The sequence below is a fragment of the Carya illinoinensis genome, chromosome 1 (assembly GCF_018687715.1).
Source record: "Carya illinoinensis cultivar Pawnee chromosome 1, C.illinoinensisPawnee_v1, whole genome shotgun sequence".
In the NCBI taxonomy this organism is placed as follows: domain Eukaryota; kingdom Viridiplantae; phylum Streptophyta; class Magnoliopsida; order Fagales; family Juglandaceae; genus Carya; species Carya illinoinensis.
In genome coordinates, this window is record NC_056752.1 from 56,563,818 (window position 1) to 56,585,790 (window position 21,973).

The 21,973-nt window shown below is 33.1% G+C and overlaps 1 protein-coding gene, 1 long non-coding RNA gene and 1 pseudogene across 2 annotated transcripts; 1 reads left to right on the top strand and 2 right to left on the bottom strand.

The window, feature by feature from the left end:
- Window positions 1–22: 22 nt before the first annotated feature.
- LOC122291615 lies at window positions 23–5,011 on the bottom strand. The gene is made up of 2 exons (XR_006236717.1): window positions 4,562–5,011; window positions 23–376 (listed from the first exon to the last, which is right to left on the bottom strand). It is a non-coding gene; the product is annotated as an uncharacterized LOC122291615 (long non-coding RNA).
- Window positions 5,012–9,557: 4,546 nt separating this feature from the next.
- LOC122291606 lies at window positions 9,558–14,640 on the top strand (annotated as a pseudogene).
- A 2,033-nt stretch (window positions 14,641–16,673) lies between these two features.
- Window positions 16,674–19,966, bottom strand: LOC122303729. The gene is made up of 3 exons (XM_043115641.1): window positions 19,911–19,966; window positions 17,806–17,863; window positions 16,674–17,406 (listed from the first exon to the last, which is right to left on the bottom strand). The coding sequence occupies exons 1-3, from the start codon at window positions 19,914–19,916 to the stop codon at window positions 16,913–16,915; spliced, it is 558 nt and encodes a 185-aa protein (XP_042971575.1). The 5' UTR covers window positions 19,917–19,966; the 3' UTR covers window positions 16,674–16,912.
- Window positions 19,967–21,973: the final 2,007 nt, after the last annotated feature.

The window sequence follows — 21,973 nt, forward strand, 5'->3', positions numbered from 1 at the left end:
GATTGTAGTTGGCTAAGACTCATGTATTTTTAAAAATTAATTAGATGCGTCAAATTAAGTCTCGTATACCTATTATATCTATCTATAATAAAAAGCATCTATGCTTCTGCTACAGTAATGAACAGTGCAATCCCATTCCGTTTCCGTGTTTTATGTCTTCACTCTTTGCTTTAATTTGTGCATTTCATCCGTGCAAAAGTCTTAAATTCATTAGTTGTGCAGTCTAAATACGCCGGTTGCATTGGTACCAAGGCCTGCTCTTGTCCCCTCTTGTCAGTTATCAGTGCATGCGTATAGAACCTCCTTCAGTTGGTCAGTGCATGGCTGTAGTTAATTGTGAGTTTTGCATGCGTATAGGTAATTGTGACTTTTACATCTGTAACATATGGAATCACAAAAATCATTAAAAAAGAATATTCTTAATCTAGATAAAAAAATAATTAAAATCTTAAAAACAAATAAAAAAATCCTGCCCATTCAGGATAAAGAAGAAAAAATTGCTTAGTGTGTAAAAGAAAAACAAATCTCATATGATTAATCACGACAAAGAAAACAGTGCTCACTACCTAAGAAGAAAAAACAAGTGCCATATGAAAAAATCACAAATATTTAATCCTAATAAATAAAAATGCAAGAAATAAAGAATCATAAAAACATTAAAAAGTATAGTTAATCAGGATAAAGATCCATATGATGGCATGCCCTAGGAGGTCAGTTCTACATCTACATATAAGTGAATAAATAAAATTGCATTCATTACTGCAGGAAATTTTTTTAAAAAAAAAATATAGTTAATCCTGATAAATAAAATGCAAGAAATAAAAAATGCATATACAGTGGTCTGATGCTGCCAGTTTTCTACAAATAAAACGCAAGAAATAAAAAATGCCTATGCAGTGGTCTGATGCTGCATATGCAGTGGTTTTCCAGTGGGTTGATTGGTTTTGCAGTGGTCTGCTGCATGCGATGGGAGTTCCTAGGAGGATAGTTCAGGAAGCCATTGCACCTTAAAAGGGTCTATGAAGATCAATTTTGTTCACCCTGCTTATGTCGTTTGGTGCTTTCTTTCAGAGCTGCACATTTAGTTCTTGGGTTATTTTCTTTACCCTACTAGCTTTTCTTTCTTCTTTCTTTCATTGTTACCTTACCCTACTAGCATTTCTTTCTTCTTCTTCTTTTTCATTGTTTCCTGCAGTGCTTAATGTTTTCTGTTCGTTTCTAATGGTGATTTCTTTTCAGGTTTTCTTGGTTGGGGACTTTCAGAGTTTTACATTTCTGATTTTTACCTTTGTAAGTCTATCTTGTGGTTTACTTATTTTGTTATCTTCCACTTTTCGATCCCTTTCATTTGCTATTGTCAGATTTATCAAAGATCTAAAAATAAAAGTGTACTCTTTCTTTTGTGAGCTATCTTGACAGTGAATATGTTAAGAAAAGAAAAATGTGATGTTTTGTCAGTGATATATCTAAAGCTAGGAGCAAAAACAGAATTAGATAAACATCCTAGGGTGAGGATTTAAAAATAAAAATGTGTTCCAATAATAATGTATTTATCAAAGATCTAAAAATAAAAGTGTACTCTTTCTTTTGTGAGCTATCTTGACAGTGAATAAGTTAAGAAAAGAAAACTGTGATGTTTTGTCAGTGATATATCTAAAGCTAGGAGCAAAAACAGAATTAGATAAACATCCTAGGGTGAGGATCTAAAAATAAAAATTTGCTCCAATAATAATGTATTATGTTTTTGTTGGCTATCTTGATAGTGAATAGGTTAAGAAAAGAAAAGTAGTGTGAAGTAGTGTGATGTTGTGTCATTGGAAATTAAAAAAATTAAAAAAAAACTGCAAAAAAATAGAACAGCAATTAAACCAGATGAACTAATCACAGACCCAAAACCCAAGACAGACCCTAATCCATTTAACCCAAGAAGCCATATAATTCCAAGAGCCAACAGCATATAACATACCCAAATAAATAAATAAAACCCCATAATTAAAAAAAATCAGATGAACTAATCACAGTTAAACGAGATGAAGTAATCACAGTCAAACCAGATCAAACAACATGCTCAATTTATAGGAGTCACTCATAAACCCACAACTCTAGAAATTAAATAAATATTTATATAATTCCAAGAGCCAAACAGTAATAAGAAGAAGCAAAACATATCTGAGACTCGGGCTTGTATTTTACGACCCTCTAATACATATCCATGGCTAATTCCAGGATTGCTGATTTCTTAGCTGAAAAACCCTAGCCCTACAAAAAAAAAAATACTAACAAGTTTCAAAACGAAAAAATACTAACAACCCATCTTAGAACCATATGCATGTAAAAATAAGGAGAACAAAACAGAAGAAATAAATCTGGTTTTTTGGTTGGAATAACAAAAAATGAAATTGGTACTTTATAAAATAACAAGACTACTTAATTTTTGGCAAAATAACAGCATATAATAGATCCAAATAAATAAATAAAACCCCATGTTTTAAAAAACCCAAAACAGACCCTAATCCTTTCCCACATGCTCACAGAACTAAAACACTACAAAAAAAAAAAAAACACCCAAATTTTTTACTTTTAGCTCATTCAGTCGATATATAGATTTTTTTACTTTTAGTTTTATACCATAAAACTATCATAAACATGCAGGCAATTTTTGTGCTTTGTACACAAGTTTCAAAATCCTGAAAGACTATAAATAACTAACAAAAAAGATATAAAACTAAAGGCTAGAGATTACAGTGAATAGGTTAAGAAAAGAAAAGTAGTGTGAAGTAGTGTGATGTTGTGTCATTGGAAATTAAAAAAAATTAAAAAAAAACTACAAAAAAAAAATGGAACAGCAGTTAAACCAGATGAACTAATCACAGACCCAAAACCCAAGACAGACCCTAATCCATTTAACCCAAGAAGCCATATAATTCCAAGAGCCAACAGCATATAACATACCCAAATAAATAAATAAAACCCCACAATTAAAAAAAACCAGATGAACTAATCACAGTCAAACCAGATGAAGTAATCACAGTCAAACCAGATCAAACAACATGCTCAATTTATAGGAGTCACCCATAAACCCACAACTCTAGAAATTAAATAAATATTTATATAATTCCAAGAGCCAAACAGTAATAAGAAGAAGCAAAACATATCTGAGACTCGGGCTTGTATTTTTCGACCCTCTGATACATATCCATGGCTAATTCCAGGATTGCTGATTTCTTAGGTGAGAAACCCTAGCCCTACAAAAAAAAAAAAAAAACTAATAAGTTTCAAAACGAAAAAATACTAACAAGCCATCTTAGAACCATATGCATGTAAAAATAAGGAAAACAAAACAGAAGAAATAAATCTGGTTTTTTGGTTGGAATAACAAAAAATGAAATTGGTACTTTATAAAATAACAAGACTACTTAATTTTTGGCAAAATAACAGCATATAATAGATCCAAATAAATAAATAAAACCCCATGTTTTAAAAAAAGCCAAAACAGACCCTAATCCTTTCCCACATGCTCACAGAACTAAAACACTACAAAAAAAAAAAAAAATACACACAGAGTTTTTTACTTTTAGCTCATTCAGTCGATATATAGATTTTTTACTTTTAGTTTTATACCATAAAACTATCATAAACATTCAGGCAATTTTTGTGCTTTGCACACAAGTTCCAAAATCCTAAAAGACTATAAATAACTAACAAAAAAGATGTAAAACTAAAGGCTAGAGATTACAAGAATAAATTTTCAAAAAAGAATTCATGAACCCCCGATAATCGCATATTAAACCAAGCACCTTCTGATCAGTCACCCTTAAAAGCTTCACAAATTTGCCATATTACTTTGGGTCACACATATAACCTTACACCAAAAGATCCCATCGACAGAAAAACAATTCGAGCATCATTGACCAACTCCTTATCAATTCTTCTTACCGTTTTGGACTGTATGCTATTTAACTACCTTCAAAACATAAAACACGAAGTTAATCTAATTATTCAGTAAAGTTACTTCGTAATATCCCAAAACTAACATTTAAAATCGAATACCCATGTAAAGAAACTTAGCCTGAGAATCGCAAGATCAATACATTAGATAGCAAAGACCAAACAAGAGTCAACCAAAGTTGACCAAAACACTAACCCAACTTCATTACCCCATTATCTCCAAAGCCTTTGTCCAAAATCAAAAAGCCATGTGCTGAAACCTCATAAAATATCTCCCATGACCGTTAGACAAAGAAATCAAAAACTCAAGATATTATCTTTTCATAGGAAAACCCAAAGAAACCCAAATGGGGAGACAGTAGAAAACTGGGGGCAAATAGAACACTGAAAGAAAGATAGAGACCACTCACACCATTAAAATCTTTAGTGCAGTTTCCGGCCCGTTACTTCAACGGCACAACCTATCAAAGTGTATGAAGAAAAAAACAAACCCCTAGACCATTAAAGGAAGAGAGAATCCTAAGAATCACATGAAATGCAAAAATAAACCCATAAATCAAACCCTAAAATCCAACAGAAACTCGTATGTGAAATGCATAAATCAAAAATTTACCCATTTAAAGAGAAGACTGCGTGAGAGGGAGGGCGTAGTGAAATCGGCACTGCAAGTGGGAGGGGTGGGGAAATCGGCTGTGAGAGATGAGTTGATCTTGTTGGAATCACGTTGGGGGACGAATGAAAGGGGGCTGGGAAGGGACGAAAGCTCAAAAAGTTAGCTAGGGTTCTAAAAACAACCCACGTGCATGTGTCTATGACCATAAAAGACCAAAGAACCCCTCACGCTGCATGTCCATTCAAAACAAAAGACTCCAAAAAAAAAATTAAACTTACAGCGTTGCTTCCGTAAAATCTAAAATGAAAAAAAAAAAAAAAAGGCTTGTTGTCTTTAACCCATGCGTGAAAACTGAAAGGAAAGAAACTGACCCAAATGCATATCTTTCATAAAGCCAGAGAGAATCTTAGAGAAATCAAAGAAAAAATATACTGCTTTTGAAATGTCAAAGCTTACTACGCTTTTCACTTTATCTCTTCTCTCATGCTTTGCCTTTCTTAATCTAAAATAAAAATTAAAAAAAGAGAAATAAAAAAAATTAAAAAATAAAAAATATAAATAATATGTTGTGCATATTAAGAAATATTATTTAATTAAATTAAAATTTTTAAAATTAAGTATAAACTATACTATTAAATAATTTAAATCACAATTCAAATTTATACATTTTAACTATTTTTTCATTTAAAATAATAATAATAAAATGAAATAATTCAAATATATTTATTCTAAATATATATAATATATAATAATTCAGTTCGTTACTGCCTAAAAACACAAATTTCAGTTGGCGTGGACATGAACTACTTGGCGCATAGTTCAAATAAAAATTTTATTCATTATTTTCACACCACATATTATATATAATTTTTTATTTTATTTTTTTCTTTATTAAATATGTAGTGTATGGATGATGAGTAAAATATATAGAGAGCAGTCACAAGAGAGTTACTGAGAATAAATGGGTCTCTTTTTCAGAATAAAGAAAATACAACAGAGATAGAAATATAGATAATAAAAGTATAATATATATATATAGCTATAGATACAGATGCATACTAAAATGATAAAACCAGAGCTAAACATAGGAAAAGAAGTGTATGAAAATCTTGAACCCACTTAATAAAAATAACAAACCTCCACAATTAAAACAGTCACATAAACTCCAAGAAAAAGAAAAATAGATTTCTGATTACATCCATCACTACACACGCTCGAAATAACAACCCATATGTTTCTCTGTATAATAACAAAACCCATTAAAACAAAAAATGAAATTGGTACTTTATAAAATAACAAGAGTACTTAATTTCTGGCAAAATAATAGCATATAATAGACCCAAATAAATAAATAAAGTTTCTAAAAGTAGAAGATGTATTTATTTAAAACCACCAACAAACAATTAGTTTTTTTTTTCCTTATATTTTGTAATTTTTTATTTAAAATACCAACAAACCCCTTGTTAGTAAACATCTTTAAATATATCCTTCGTGGTTTTTCTCTTGTATGCAATTATATCTTTTTAAACATCTTTAAATATTAAAAAAAAAACAAAGTCATTAGTAGTTACTTTCTTTATTATTAAAAAAATTTTAAAAAATAATCAAGAATTGTGATGTTGCTGAGTTCATCAAAAGTTTGCAACCCATGGCAGTAAAATCTTATTCTCAGTAACAAATTCAAATATTTATACAATCAATTCTTTTAAAAAATTATTTCTAATGTGATGCAGAAAACAAAATTTTAGATAAAGGCGAAAATAATTGTGGTTGATTTGCGCCAGATATTTTTTTACATGTCATGTATTGGCTGTAATAAAGGAACTGGATATGATTACAATGATATATTCCTTTGTTACTATTGCAAACACCAAAGCATTTCCAACCACGGTATGTATCTTTCAATTTTTTTGTTTGATAATTTATGTAATAGATTTAATGTATAGTTTTTATTGATTTTAACTTAAAATGATATTTCCAACAAATTTATAGTTGCCGAGCATATGTTGAACTCGACGATGATACATGAAGATTATCTGCTGTTATGTTTGGTGAAATTGTAGAAGAAGCATTTTGTTGTTCAGCAGTTGATCTTATGAAACATACTGGAGATGTACGTCTTCTTATTTTCTATTTGCTTTATTGTTGTGAGTAGAAAAGTCTATCTCAAAATTTTTAACATATTTAATACATTATCTATAAATACATTGATTTTTATATTAAAAAAACTTTTAAAAGTAAATTATAACAAAAATCATTGAAATTGATTTTTATATACTTATCTATTATGTCAGTTTTATTTTTATTTATAACATGCTTAGTAATTTAATTAAAAACATTGCATTCAAAAATTTGTGTTAATTTAGAAGACATAAATTTTTAGCATATAAGGTATTCAAATTTTTATTAATTATGCAATTATAATTAAAAATTTCCTTTGTAGGAACATTTGTCATATATAGAAAATATTGTGGCACAAGTTTCACAGAAAGAATGGAAGATTGAACTTTTAGTAGATCTCGATCGACTCAACCAAAAGCAGTACAAGAATTTCAATGTCTTCTTTATTGATGCTGTACAGGATGACACAGAATGATGGATCAGAGTAAAAACATCAAAAGACTCATATTTTGAACTGATATTTTTATTAGGCTTGTATTAAACTTATCACATGTGTTGGACTATGTTATGTTTTGAACTAATGTTTTTGTTGGGCTTGTATTAAACTCATCACATGAAACTTTGCTAAAACTATCAATATTATACATATGTATTAGATTATGTCTTATTTTGAACTAATATTTTTATATTTTAATCTATACAAGTATGTAATTATTATTCTATATTTAACTATCATTACCCTAAATATTTGCTAGATTTCATATTTTTTTCCATATGCTTTAAATTATTGATTGAAATCAATTTTTTTATGAAATATATACCTTTTTTTTTTTAAATAATTATTTCATTAAATTAGATAAACGTGCATTGCACGTTACTTCTACCTAGTATATATATATATGCTAATGCCACGACAATGATGACTGATCAATACGTAGTACATGTTGAATGGAAACCCATAATTTTTATTCCTTGATCTTTTTGACCCAATCAATCGTTTTATTATTGGATCGAAACAATAAGTATTAACAACGCAACTTTTTTCTAAAAAACAAATATCTTCATGGATCGATTTGATTCTCAACATTTTCTTGTCAAAGAGATGTACGATCTGGTCGAGGCTCTAGATGAGGAATTTGGGTTGCTAAAGTTGAAAGGCGACCGTCCAACCCCCTTTTATTTTTTTGAAATAATAGTTTATCACCATTTATTAATAAACGGAACTTTATAACTGGACCTGAAATATACATTATAAGTCAACTATAATCTTAGTAGTAATTCAGTACACAGCCATGACTGATATGGTCATACCTGCTGCAAATCTCTACAAATCCTAATGTTGAGAGACAGCACATCTCTATCTGAGGATATAGTGACATAATCCCATATACCGTCAAAAACAAATCAGCGAACACTATGGACCATAGTCCATAGAGTTTTTTCTTTTATTATTCTATAAAACAAAGTAAAAACTTTACAATAACCACTGTAAAAAACACTCGGCTCTCATCATGATAAGCTTTTAGGTCAGCCCACGCCGCACCCTAAGGTTTTTTCTGCTCACCTGCTCCCATCGTTCTAGTCAGCCCACGCTTCCGCACCACTTATGTACCTCCCCCACATTCCTGCAGTGCCTAAAGCCACTTTAACGACCATAATGACCACCATGGGAGCAACCCTCTACGCTGTAAGGCCAACCCACGCCACCACTGTTTGAAGCTCTGAAAATAGAACATCTGCTAACCACACACCGCACAATCCACCTTGCTCCCTTCAGCAAGGGCAACCTCTGGAACGGGTTGCATGTCTGCAAGAGCCTATTTGCACCACCCCGCCACTCACCCCAATAGACCAAAGGCCATCCCAGCCTTCCTTCGACTACCCAAGTCCTCTCTACCACTTGCACCTAGAATGTGCGTCGCCAGCAGCACATCGACTCGATTTACGACTGGAGAGAGGGGTTTAGGGGTGAACTATCAAGGGTTTTGGCCTAGGAGCATGAGCCATGATGATATAGCTCCACCATTAGACCTTCACCAAAAGCTTATTCAAACACCAAAAACAAAAGATAAAACAAACCTAATTAAAAACCATTAAAGCAAAATAAAGAGGGAGGGAGGGAGGGAGGATTGAACCGAGGACCCCATCCCCCCTAAGCTGGTTTCTGTTTTGGCTGGATTTCTGGAGAGAAGGTGGAGATTCTCTCTCTAAACCAGGGCCGAATGTTCCAACCTTTACACCATTGAAATCTCAACCGGCATAGCATTATATATTGGCACTTCTTGTTAGTAATTTATACCGTATAATCAACGGGAACATATAATAATTCAAAATAAAAAGTAAATGAAATATATTAAAAAGGACAAGCAAGCGTTAATCAAAAGCTTCCTTTCAAGAAGCCATATTATATAGTCTGATTCCATGTGTTCAAATTCACAATCTGAAAAATTCGTATACGGCTATATATGAACTTCTATATATACATAATACATATACATATATATATTTATATATAAATAGTCATAGTGATTGGGCCGAAATCGTGGCTGTTGATCATACTTACTCATATCCATTATTATTCCCTTGAAGAACAGCTAATCGCTTCATGATGATTGTCTCTTACGGAAATGATCGTCCATATATAAGATATTAGTGGCAAACATCGCTGTTGCCATATAAATGTGTGTGGATACCATTACATACCATATGTAATGGAGCCTTTTTGCAACAGAAACATTGAACAAATTAGCGCGTATAGACATGACATCTTCTAGGAAAAAGAGATCGAGAAAATTAAGAGGATGTGATTGGGACGTAATGAATTAATGCTTGATTGTAATATTTGGTTTAACTTTGTATCACTCATTTCAAGCCAAACAAAAGGGATACATATCCTCATTCAAAAGGTTGGATGAGTTTTTTTTTTCTTTTTCTTTTTTTTTTTCTTTTTTTTTTTTTAATGTTTCCAACGATTGGATGAGTTTATACATAGGATAAAACGTACACGCTATCTATCCAAATTCATAGCTGAGCCTGAACCTCCAATGGCAAGCAAAACTTCTAGTCTTTCACGGCTTCTCGTCCTCAGCCTTGCGGCCATTCTCTTTGTTGGTCACTCAGCTTCAAAGAATGACCGAAAGGTAAACATTAAATATCTATGTACGCACACATATGGCTGATCTCACCGTTTAAATTCCGGCCAAATATCTATATATATATATATATATATAAAAGATACTCATGTGCATGCATGGATGCTGCAGGCTTATACTGTCTACATGGGAGAACGAGAACGGCGGCGGGACGAGGCTTCCACATCATCCCTTCACACGAGCATGCTACAAGAAGTCATTGACAGGTGATAAAAAGCAGTACAACGGCACATTTAGGTGCTATGTAATGCTTGAAATTCTTGTGATTAGGATAATGGAATATATGTTTCTTTTTTTATAAGCTTACACTTAAATAACCTTTATTTATTAGAGAGAAGCGATCGTCATAAAAAATTTACGAAATTATCTAATTAATATTACAATATTCATTTATACTAATATTTAAATTTTATTTAATTTAATGATTTTAACTTTAAAAAATAATAAAACTTTAAGAGATCAGTTAACTTAAATTGGTATGTATATCAAATTCTTTAATTCATTTTATTGGGTAAAACTATACTTTGAAATATATAGTTTGGTTTATATATATCCAGTGAAAAAAAAATCAAATTAGACGTAAATTAAGAACGAAATCTACTTATTATTTGTTACAATTAATCATATCCATTTATTTTCTTTACACATCCTGCGATCGAAACTCTTCTTAAAAACGCTACATATTTTTATTACTAATTTGCCCCTATTTTAGATATTTGTAAATGATCTTATATATAGTGGACACGACGTGGTTGTCCGTTCCATATAAGAAATGTTTAATGACATACTACTATTGCTGAAGGAACCATCCTCAAAACAATTCAACTTTGGATTTTTATGATACAAAATTAGTCGCATTAGTCATATACACGTGTTCTGTCCAATCATGTACAAGCCCTCTTGACAACTAAAATTTAAATGCAGAAACAAAAAAGTCAGTTGTTTTGTTCATTTTTCAATAATATAGATGGCGATGGAAGTGACATTTGACAGTGAGTTGATATATAATAATTTTAGATAAAAATTAGAAGTAAAATAAAATATTAATAAAATATTATTTTTTTATTATTATTATTTTAAAAATTAAAAAAATATTTATTTATTATATTTTATGTAAAAATTTAAAAAAATTTAATTATAAAAAAAAATAAGATATTTTTACTACCTAAATAAGTCTAAGTGTATAAGTGTTTTCTTTTATTTTTAATAAGTAAATTAATATAAGAACAATACCAGGGTGAGTATCAAGTGTTCCTACCAAATTTGCACACTGTTACGAATAAGTTTTTTAAGTTTCTTTTTATTTTTCTTTAATCATTTTCTACGTATCCTTAATCATTAAGAAAAAAATAAAAAATATAGATATAAATTTACTAATATTTACTTCCTTAATAATCAAAAAAAATAAAAAGAATAAAAATAGATGAATAAACATATTTAGTGGACATATTTATAGTCACACTATTATTTTCCTTAATATAAAATATACTTTAAAATTTTCATCTCTTGGATAGATCTCACTCATTTTTTTCAAAAAAGGAATCCATATATCAACTATTACTCTTTTCAATATTATGACCTAAGGGAGATGAAATTAATCCCATCAAAGTTATTCGATCGAGACGAAAATGCATATAGGGCTTTAACTTGTGAAATTAATATAATTGGATTCAGCAACACTGGACCGAAATCTCTACTTTATAACTTCAAGAGGAGTTTCAATGGATTTGCAGCGAAGTTAACCGGGGAAGAAGCTCAAAAAATGGCTGGTCTGTGAGCCTCAACTCTCTCTCTCTCTCTCTCTCTCTCTCTCTCTCTCTCTCTCTCTCTGTGTTTTATATCATGCATGCATAAATACAGTAAAATGCACGTCATGACAATGAACATGTGGGAATGGGAGGCGTAGTGTCTGTCTTTCCCAACGAACAGAAAAAGCTCCATACAACAAGGTCATGGGACTTCCTTGGCTTCCAGCAGCAAGTTGAAAGAACAACCGTTGAAAGCGACATCATTATAGGAGTTCTTGACAATGGAATCTGGCCCGAGTCTGATAGCTTTAGCGACAAAGGATTTGGTCCGCCGCCTAGCAAATGGAGGCGCCTAGCAAATGGAGGGGCGTTTGCCAATTCTCAACCAACTTTACTTGCAACAACTATATATATCCTTACATTCACTTTTTTGTTTTTTTGCCTATATGCATGTACACACGCATATATATAGGAAGAGTCAATCAAAGAGCATCATTTACAATTAATGCCGTTGTCACTTGGGCAGTAAAATCATAGGAGCACAATATTACCGTAGCAATGGAGATGTTTTCGGAAATGACATTAGATCTCCTCGAGATTCAAACCGCCACGAGACACATACTGCATCCATAGCAGCTGGGAACGTTGTTAACATGGCAAGCGTGGGATTGGTTTGGCCCGTTTGGGAACAGCACGAGGAGGGGTTCCATTAGCACGCATTGCTGTGTACAAAATATGTTGGCTCGATGTCTGCAGCGATGCTTACATTCTTGCAGCTTTTGATAATGCTATTGCCGATGGCGTCGACCTAATATCTATTTCACTCGGTGGAACTACTGATTATAGCTATTTTAACAATGCAATTGCCATCGGTGCCTTTCATGCTATGAGAAATGGAATATTGACATCAAACTCAGCTGGTAATGGGGGTCCAGGTCTAGCAACCCTCACAAAAATTTCACCCTGGTCTCTTTTCGTGGCTTCAAGCACCATAGATCGAAAGTTCTTCACTGAGGTCCAATTGGGTAACGACAACATCTATGAGGTATATAATTATAAAGTGATCATCAAGCCCTATCTTAGTTCTCTGCTACCCATAGCTATAGTTTCGAGTATGTATGAATATATCCAGTTTTTTTCTCAATCCCATTGAATGCCGGTTAATTAATTAATTATTAATATACTTTGCTCAATGTGTAGGGAGTTTCAATTAATACATTTGACCTCAAGAATGAAATGTATCCGATAGTTTATGGCGGAGATGCACCAAACACCACAACGGGTTCTTAGGGTTCCTATTCTAGGTAAGTAGGTAACCATGCACAGGATCGAAAAAAGAATACATATTCCAGTAGCTTTTTGATTGTGTTCCAATAACTCCAGTAAACTAGAAGTTTAATGTAATGTTCTTTTCGTCTCACAAATATATAGCAGCCAGTGGAACTAATGCTACAGTACTGCCGGTATTGTCTGCCAAATTCGTTGGATCAGAATTTAGTGAAAGGGAAAATTGTACTTTGTGATTTGGATGTGGTTGGTGGGGAGGGAGCATTTCAAGCAAGTGCGGTTGGGTTGGAACTGTGATTAAAGGCCCAGGGCGCAGGGATGTTGCCTACTCTTTTCCCTTGCCCGCATCTTACCTTGGCATCGAAGATGGTAGCAACGTTTACTTCTACATAAATTCGACAAGGTATAGACACAAAATATCTCAAATCAGGGGCCATATATGCATTTCTTATATATGGTAGAACCAATAGGCATCAACTCTCGCAAACCAACTCAAACCCCACAAATAATCCTAATGCGCATATGCTATATATGCATAGGAGCCTGACTGCAACTATTCTCAAGACTAACAAGCGGAAGGATGCATTTGCACCTTACATACCCTACTTCTCATCAAGGGGTCCAAATATAGCTACGCCCGACATTTTCAAGGTTATAATTAATTTCCTCATAATAATCATGGTTTAATTTGCATTGCGCTCTTGTAATATTTCTTCTTTATATATCGTTAAGATTTAAGCTGTCATTTGAGTAGTGTTACATATACTTACTTTTTTCTTTACAAAATTTATTTTATTAGTTTATTTTTTAAATTCAAATTTTAAATTTTAAATTTCATAATTTTCAGCATATTAATAACTAACATGTGGAGAAGTAAATATTTTCTAAATTTTTCTTTAAATACATTTAGCATTTTTTTTAATTCTTTGTAGCCGGATTTAGCAGCTCCTGGACTCAACATTCTAGCGGCATGGTCACCAATTTCCCCAATTTCTGGGATTGAAGGTGATAATAGAAAATTGTCATTCAATATTCTGTCAGGCACCTCCATGGCTTGCCCACATGCTACAGGAGCTGCTGCCTACGTCAAATCCTTGCACCCCAAATGGTCACCTGCTGCTATCAAGTCGGCTCTCATGACCACCGGTAATATACAGCTATTTACAACCCATCAATCTTAATTCGTCATGTATTACCACTTCTCACTCCCTCCCCATTTGGTGTATTACTGGCAGCTGACCCCATGAGTGCTGGAAAGAATCCAGAGGCTAAATTTGCATACGATGCAGGCAATATAAATCCTTCAAAGAATCAAAGGCTCCAAATCCCAGTTTAATCTATGATATTGATGCAGCTGACTACATAAAATTTTTGTGCGGACAAGGATATAATACCAAATCATTACAACTTCTGACTGGGGACAATAGTAGCTGTTCTAATGCCACTAATGGAAACGTGAACGATCTAAACTATCCTACATTTGCTCTATCCACGCCGCCCTTGACATCCATCAATCGTGTTTTCAATCGGATTGTCACCAATGTTGGATAACCGACGTCTACGTATAAAGCTATTTTGAACTCCCCACTTGGACTTATAATCAAAGTAACTCCTAGCATTTTATCTTTCACATCTCTTCGACAAAAGCTACCGTATACGCTCACAATCGAAGAAACTATAGATAAGTTTATAGTCTCTGCTTCTTTAACGTGGGATGACGGTACCTTCCAAGTGAGGAGCTCGATTGCTGTGTTTGTTTCCTGACGAAGCACCGAAAAACTCGCTTCTATGTATGACTTTGCTCCAGTTATACAGGGCATTGATAAGGTGCAGGTACCAAATAAAGATTCTATCTTGCAATTTTAATGTTATGCTCCACTTAGTTATTTAGACGTGGAAAAAAAAAAAAGTAAATCATCCTGTGTAGTACTGTGTATGGTTCTTGGAAAATTTATCATCCTTTTGGGTTTCAACATGGAAAAAGACTCGTGGAGAAGGAAAGACTTGACAGATGAAAGAAAAAGAGAAAATCTTTAAACCGGATACTCCTTTAATGTGAGATAAACAGAGACCAATTACGAACTGACACGTAAGGGATACTCCTTCTCCCCAACAAACCGCATCACACTCAATCTATCGTCTCATACGGATAGATTACCCAACACGATTTCTCTCTCTCTCTGCTGGTCCTCTCTCTCTTCAGAACCCACATCTCCTTCCCCGATCTCTCTACGTCGCCGATCTCTCTAAGTCGTGCCATACGTGAGCAGCCATACGTGATCTGCTCCTTCTCTCTCTCTCTGCTTTCCCCTCTCTCTATTCAGAACCCACTCCTCCTTCGAGAACCCAGAAACCCAGAACCCACGCCTGCTTGAAATCGATCTCTCTAAGTCGCCGATCTCTCTACGTCGCAGGCATACGTGATCTGTGATTATTCGAATCCCTCCGTCCCTCCCCCAAAAAACTGAAACCTATAAAAACTTTAACCCTCCATCATTTTACAACAAGGAAAAAGGGAAAAAAAATCGCAGCTTCCATTTTACAACAAAATTAAGGTAAATTTTCGGTTCTGTTTGAGTCTGTTTGAGTCATTTCGGTTCTGAATTTTATATTTCTTAATAAACCAAGGCTATTGTAGCAGCTGCCATTATTTAGTACCTGAATTGAATTTATTGTATAATTTGTTACATTTAAAGGTTTGAAGAGTAAATTTCAATGCCTGATGGTTACATATTTAGCTCGAAACTCGTATATTATTTGCTGTCATAATATTTGCCTGATGTTTGGAATTATGTATATTCATGTTTTAACATTGTTATATTTAAAATGGATTTTATGATAAGAAAGTGCATGTACTAAATGTTCTGCAGATAATTTCGGCAATATATTGTGTAAATCTGAATAGTTTTGCTTAGACTGTGTATTGGCTGTTAATAAATATTAATATGCATGCTTATTGCTTGGACTGTGTATTGGCTGTTAATAAATATTGATATGCATGCTTATTGCTTGGACTGTCTATTATTAATCAATATGAAGATGCAGTATGATGATGATGATGACAGTGGTGCAGTACCACATTGCCATTGTGGGATTCCAGCAAAACTAAGGATCTCTGTCAAAGATACTAGTTTTGGCAGACGGTTCTTAAATTGTCCAAACTATAAGATGAAGAGACAATGCTCATTTTTTCAATGGGTTGATTTTGAACAAGAACTAAACCATTGTTGCAAAATGACATTGGAGTTAGCTTAAAGAATGAACGACAGGATCAACCAAGAGTGTGTAATGGTTGAAGAAGCAAAATTTAAACTTTTGGAAAAGAAGTACAAGGGAACATTATTCTTGTTATGGTTATGTACCATTGTGTTTTGTGCTGTAATTATTTATAATTTGAACGATAATCATGTATGTCAGCCCCAATGCTAATGTTGGTAGGATCTGTGTGTGTTCGGGACCATCAATCTGAATGTAACTGCTCAAGTAAATGAGCTTGATGTTGTTTGTTTGAAGTTAATGTTGTTATGGCTAAACAAAGCCAGTGATGTAATGTTAATGGATAAGCTTGAAGTTAACGTTTTTTGAGTCCTTTTGCTTGCCGGATAGTGCATCTAAATAATATATTGGATCTCCTTTGGTGACGAAAAATTGATAAATCATGTACAGAAATAGGTGCCTTTTTATATAAGTCCATTTTTATTAATAAAAACAAAACCTGTGTTATGAGATAAAAAACAAGAAAAATTACTATTATTTTGATAAGTAAATAACTAGAATGCGTATAAGCCTTTCGTTGGTATGCCTTCCTCACACACAACATTACACGAAACAGAATCAACCTCCACACTAAATTGTCCTACTTGACTTATCCAACAGGCCAATAACTCCTCTACTCTACACAATGTCACCCACCCCACTATAAAAAAATAAAAAGCAATATAAAATTATCTCCTTTTACCATAGTTCCAGTACCGATTTGAGGACTTGAAGTTAAGCTGTTAAAATAAGTAAAGATACCATGTACAGAAATGAGTACTGAATGACTAAAAAAACCAAGAAATAAGAACCTGGCAAAACTTATCTATTAATATGGGTTTCTTATGCAAATCATAATCTCTACTTTCAAGTGAACCATCATTTAACAAGATGTTTGGCGAATATAAAGTCCATACAACTTCAAACACTGGCAGAAGACCTCGTCTTGCATACGCCTTGTAAAATCCTTGGGCGTCCTCAACCTCATCAAATTCCTTCCCAACAAACGGTTCAAGATTTCCACTACTGGAGGTGGAAATCAAATTGATTCCATCTCCATCTCTCACATTCACTCCATCTCCATCACCATCTCCCTCATTCACTCCATCTCCATCACCATCTCCCAAATTAACGTCATCTCCCACATCCAATCCATCTTCGATGCTCACATCACATTGCTCTTCCACGGTTTCATCCTCAATAGCTTCATTTACAATGCCTTGTGGACAGTTTCTACTTGTCACTATCTCAACGTCATCAATATCCGAACTCCACCTAAAATCTTTCGTCTCAACATAAAACAATGTAATCAATAAAATATCAATCCCTTAAAATAACATATAAAAAAAATGCTTTTTAATAGCCAAATGCATATGCCCCTCAAAAGGTTCTAAATAAATATTCAAAACCTTATTCTGCATGTACTAAGATAATATTATGCAAAATAAAAAAAATGCGTGATTATGAAGACTCATTTACTAAACACCCATCACCCTTTTGTTTGAAAAATTTTATCTACCAATCCAGCCAACCTATTTTCAGTTTTTAATTATTTAATTGCTGAGTTAGATGGACATAGATTTAGATATTAATCAAATTAATTTAATTCACAAATTTTATTCTAGATTACAACAAAAAGAGAACTGTAAGCAAACAATAGAAAACCAAACAAATTTAATACCAAGCTGTTGACTGTGCCAAATGTGCGAACAATGGTAAATCGAAGCTAAGCCAAAACCCTACGACAAAAACAAAGACAAAGATCATTACGAAAATATTCCCACCGAAATGAAAATTAGGAAAAGAATAAAAATAAATAAAACCCTAATCCTCAGCAAAATAATTGAGTAATAATCTTCAAAATGAATGCTTGTTAGTAGGAATTTCTTGGTTCTTTGTTACTAAGAAAATCCTAATTTCGAACCTCAAACCGAAACTGGGGCTCAAAACCGAAACTAGACATACTTAAGTTAAATAAATAATAAAGGAAAAATTATGAGAAAATAAATCTCACCACTTGAAAACCGAAACTGGGGCTGAAAAATCCTTCAAACAATATGTTTTTTCGGTGTTGATTCGTGAATCGTGATGCTTCAGGATGAGAGAATGAGAGGGTTTACGGTGAGAGAATCAAATGGCTTTTCAGTGAGAGAGCAAGAGAGAGAGAGAAAGAATGGAAGGCAGAGGTGATGTGACGTCCCCAAATTCCGTTTGGAATCGGACGGATATTTGAAGCGTCGAGACATGCAACACAAGGTTACATGCCCCCGTTCATGACATATAAGATGCAATATTCCTAACATGCATCTAACAATATGCAATATTCGCAGCGGATAAATTTTTTCTTTAGCAATACTATGCACCAAATTGAAAATATCCCAAATGCTTAAAACATACTTTATACATAAAAATCCATTGAACAACTAAGATCACAACACTAGTCCAAAATGGTTATGATCCAAAAAGTAGTAGAGATGCAACTCAATCGTATAAGTAGTAATTTACGTTAATTACTATATCAACATTTATGTCGCACCGTCACTTAGTCAACTGTGTCTAGTTGATTAGCTCCTGATTCTCCTTCAGGTCCTGTAACAAGATCTACCATTCGGGGGGAATGGTAGTTGGGACTACCAAAGTGAGATTTGATTACAAATCTCAGTAAGTTAACAAAAAACTTCCACACAAGCTAATGATGCATGGATGACAGTAAAAGCATAAATGCATAATCAAATTCATAAGTAATTAAAGCATAACTTGGAGTACAACATAGCATAATTGACATAACTTAAATTGAAACATGAACTGAACTTGACTTGACATGAACTTGATCTGAAACTTGACTTAGCATGAACTTGCTTTGAAACTTGAATTAACATGAAAAATACATACTCCACACTTGTTGTGGCCCCATGTATTTTACGTGTAAATACATACTCCACAGTTGTTGTGGCCCATGTATTATACGCAAACTTGACTTAACATGAAAAATACATATTCCACAGTTGTTGTGGCCACATGTATTATACGTATAAATACATACTCCACAGTTATTGTGGCCCCATGTATTCTACACAAACTTGACTTAACATGAAAAATACATACTCCACAGTTGTTGTGGCCCCATGTATTCTACGTGTAAATACATACTCCACAGTTGTTGTGGCCCCATGTATTCTACGCATCACAATTGTAGTTAAATACATACTCCACAGTTGTTGTGGCCCCATGTATTCTACACAAACATAATGTACTCAAGATGAAACGTGACTGGAATACAAAAGGACTGAAGCCCTGACGTAACATAACGTGACTTGAACATAACTTGAAATACATGACCAACTTGAGATAGAAACATTTCATAACATGGCATAACATATAATAGACAACATATTTAACATGACATATTTGTAACAGTGAATATTACATGACTTGACATACATGTAATGTGACGCCCCTAAATTCCGTTTGGGATCGGACGGACATTTGAAGCGTCGAGACATGAAACACAAGGTTACCTGCCCCCGTTCATGACACATAAGATGCAATAATCCTAACATGCATCTAACATTATGCAATATTCGCAGCGGATAATTTTTTTCTTTAGCAATACTATGCACCAAACTGAAAATATCTCAATACTTAAAACATACTTCATACATAAAGATCCATTGAATAACTAAGATCACAGCACTATTCCAAAATAGTTATGATCCAATAGTACTGGAGATGCAACTCCATCGTACAAGTAGTAATTTAACTACTATATTAACATTAACGACGCACCGTCATTCAGTCGACTGTGTCTAGTTGATCAGCTTCTGATCCTCCTTCAGGTCCTGTAACAAGATCTACCATTCGGGGGGAATGGTAGTTGGGACTACCACAGTGAAATTTGATTACAAATCTCAGCAAGTTAACAAAAAACTTCCACACAGACTAATGATGCATGGATGACAGTAAAAGCATAAATGCATAATCAAATTCATAAGTAATTAAAGAATAACTTAGCGTACAACATAGCATAATTGACATAACTTAAATTGAAACATGAACTGAACTTGACTTAGCATGAACTTGCTCTGAAACTTGAATTAACATGAAAAATACATACTCCACAGTTGTTGTGGCCCCATGTATTCTACGTGTAAATACATACTCCACAGTTGTTGTGGCCCCATGTATTCTACACAAACTTGACTTAACATTAAAAATACATACTCCACAGTTGTTGTGGCCCCATGTATTCTACACAAACTTGACTTAACATGAAAAATACATACTCCACAGTTGTTGTGGCCCCATGTATTTTACGCATCACAATTGTAGTTAAATACATACTCCACAGTTGTTGTGGCCTCATGTATTCTACACAAACTTGACTTAACATTTAAAAATACATACTCCACAGTTGTTGTGGCCCCATGTATTCTACACAAACTTGACTTAACATGAAAAATACATACTCCACAGTTGTTGTGGCCCCATGTATTTTACGCATCACAATTGTAGTTAAATACATACTCCACAGTTATTGTGGCCCCATGTATTCTACATAACATAATGTACTCAATATGAAATGTGACTGGAATACGAAAGGACTGAAGTCCTGACGTAACATAACGTGACTTGAACATAACTTAGAATACATGATCAACTTGAGATAGAAACATTTCGTAACATGGCATAACATATAATAGACAACATATTTAACATGACATACTTGCAACAGTGAATATTACATGACTTGACTTACATGTAATAGATGGCATACTTAGCATGACGTACTTATCATGTACAGTAATACATAACAGAATATATTATATAACAGATAAAAATTGATGACAGAATAAATTCTGTATAATAGACAATCAAGTGATAACTTGGCATGGCATGACATATATGATAACACACATACATACACTGTAGTTCCTTTACTTAGCACACATACACAATAGACTGCTAGTAAGTTAAAAGCTAACTTACCTCGATCTCCGCGTTTCTTATAAAACCTTAAGCGCGATCACGAAGAACTGTAATTAGTGATTCTAAAAATTAGCACTAAATCACTAATAAATTGAAATATGGAAAATACTAACTTAAAGAGTAAAATTTCTATTTTACTCTCTGCATGTAGGAAAATTACCGTTTTACCCATAACTTAAGGATTTTGCATACTAATTCCAAAAGTTTCCAAAATTTACATTCCTCATGTAAATTTTGTCCTAAACTTAAATATCAACTCAGAAAAATTTAAAACAAAACACAACTATGAAGAACACACTATGGCTGAAACATCCATAAGTCATTTCCCTTGATTTTTGTTGCAATTCCTTCCAACTTCAAAACTCATGCTTAAACCAAAATTTTGCAACAAACATCTTCCAATCCTAAGTTCAAAACCATACTTAAAACATCCATTTAGAAAAAGCTAATAATTAACACCAAACTTTTTTGTAAAAAGATCCAAGCACTTGAATCACAAGTTTTGACCTTAAATCAAAACATCTCCAAGAATTTCAAAAATCAAATCTTACTTCTAACATATTCATAATATCATCCTAACATCAACCATGCTTTAAATCATCAAACTAAAGTCACCAAAATCACAAAATAAAATTTAGAGTTTTTGGTTTTACACTTAGTCCAAAAACAGAAACTTTTTCCTCAACTAGTTTTGATAAATCTCTTGATCTATGACTTATAAATATATGATCTTCAAACCAAACCATTACATGGTTTAAAAAGATGTCCTAAAACATATACAAGCTTCTAATTCAAGATCACATGGTTAGAAATTAATCAAAACATAAATTTAGCCAAGAATATCCACACTTTGGCTTATCTGA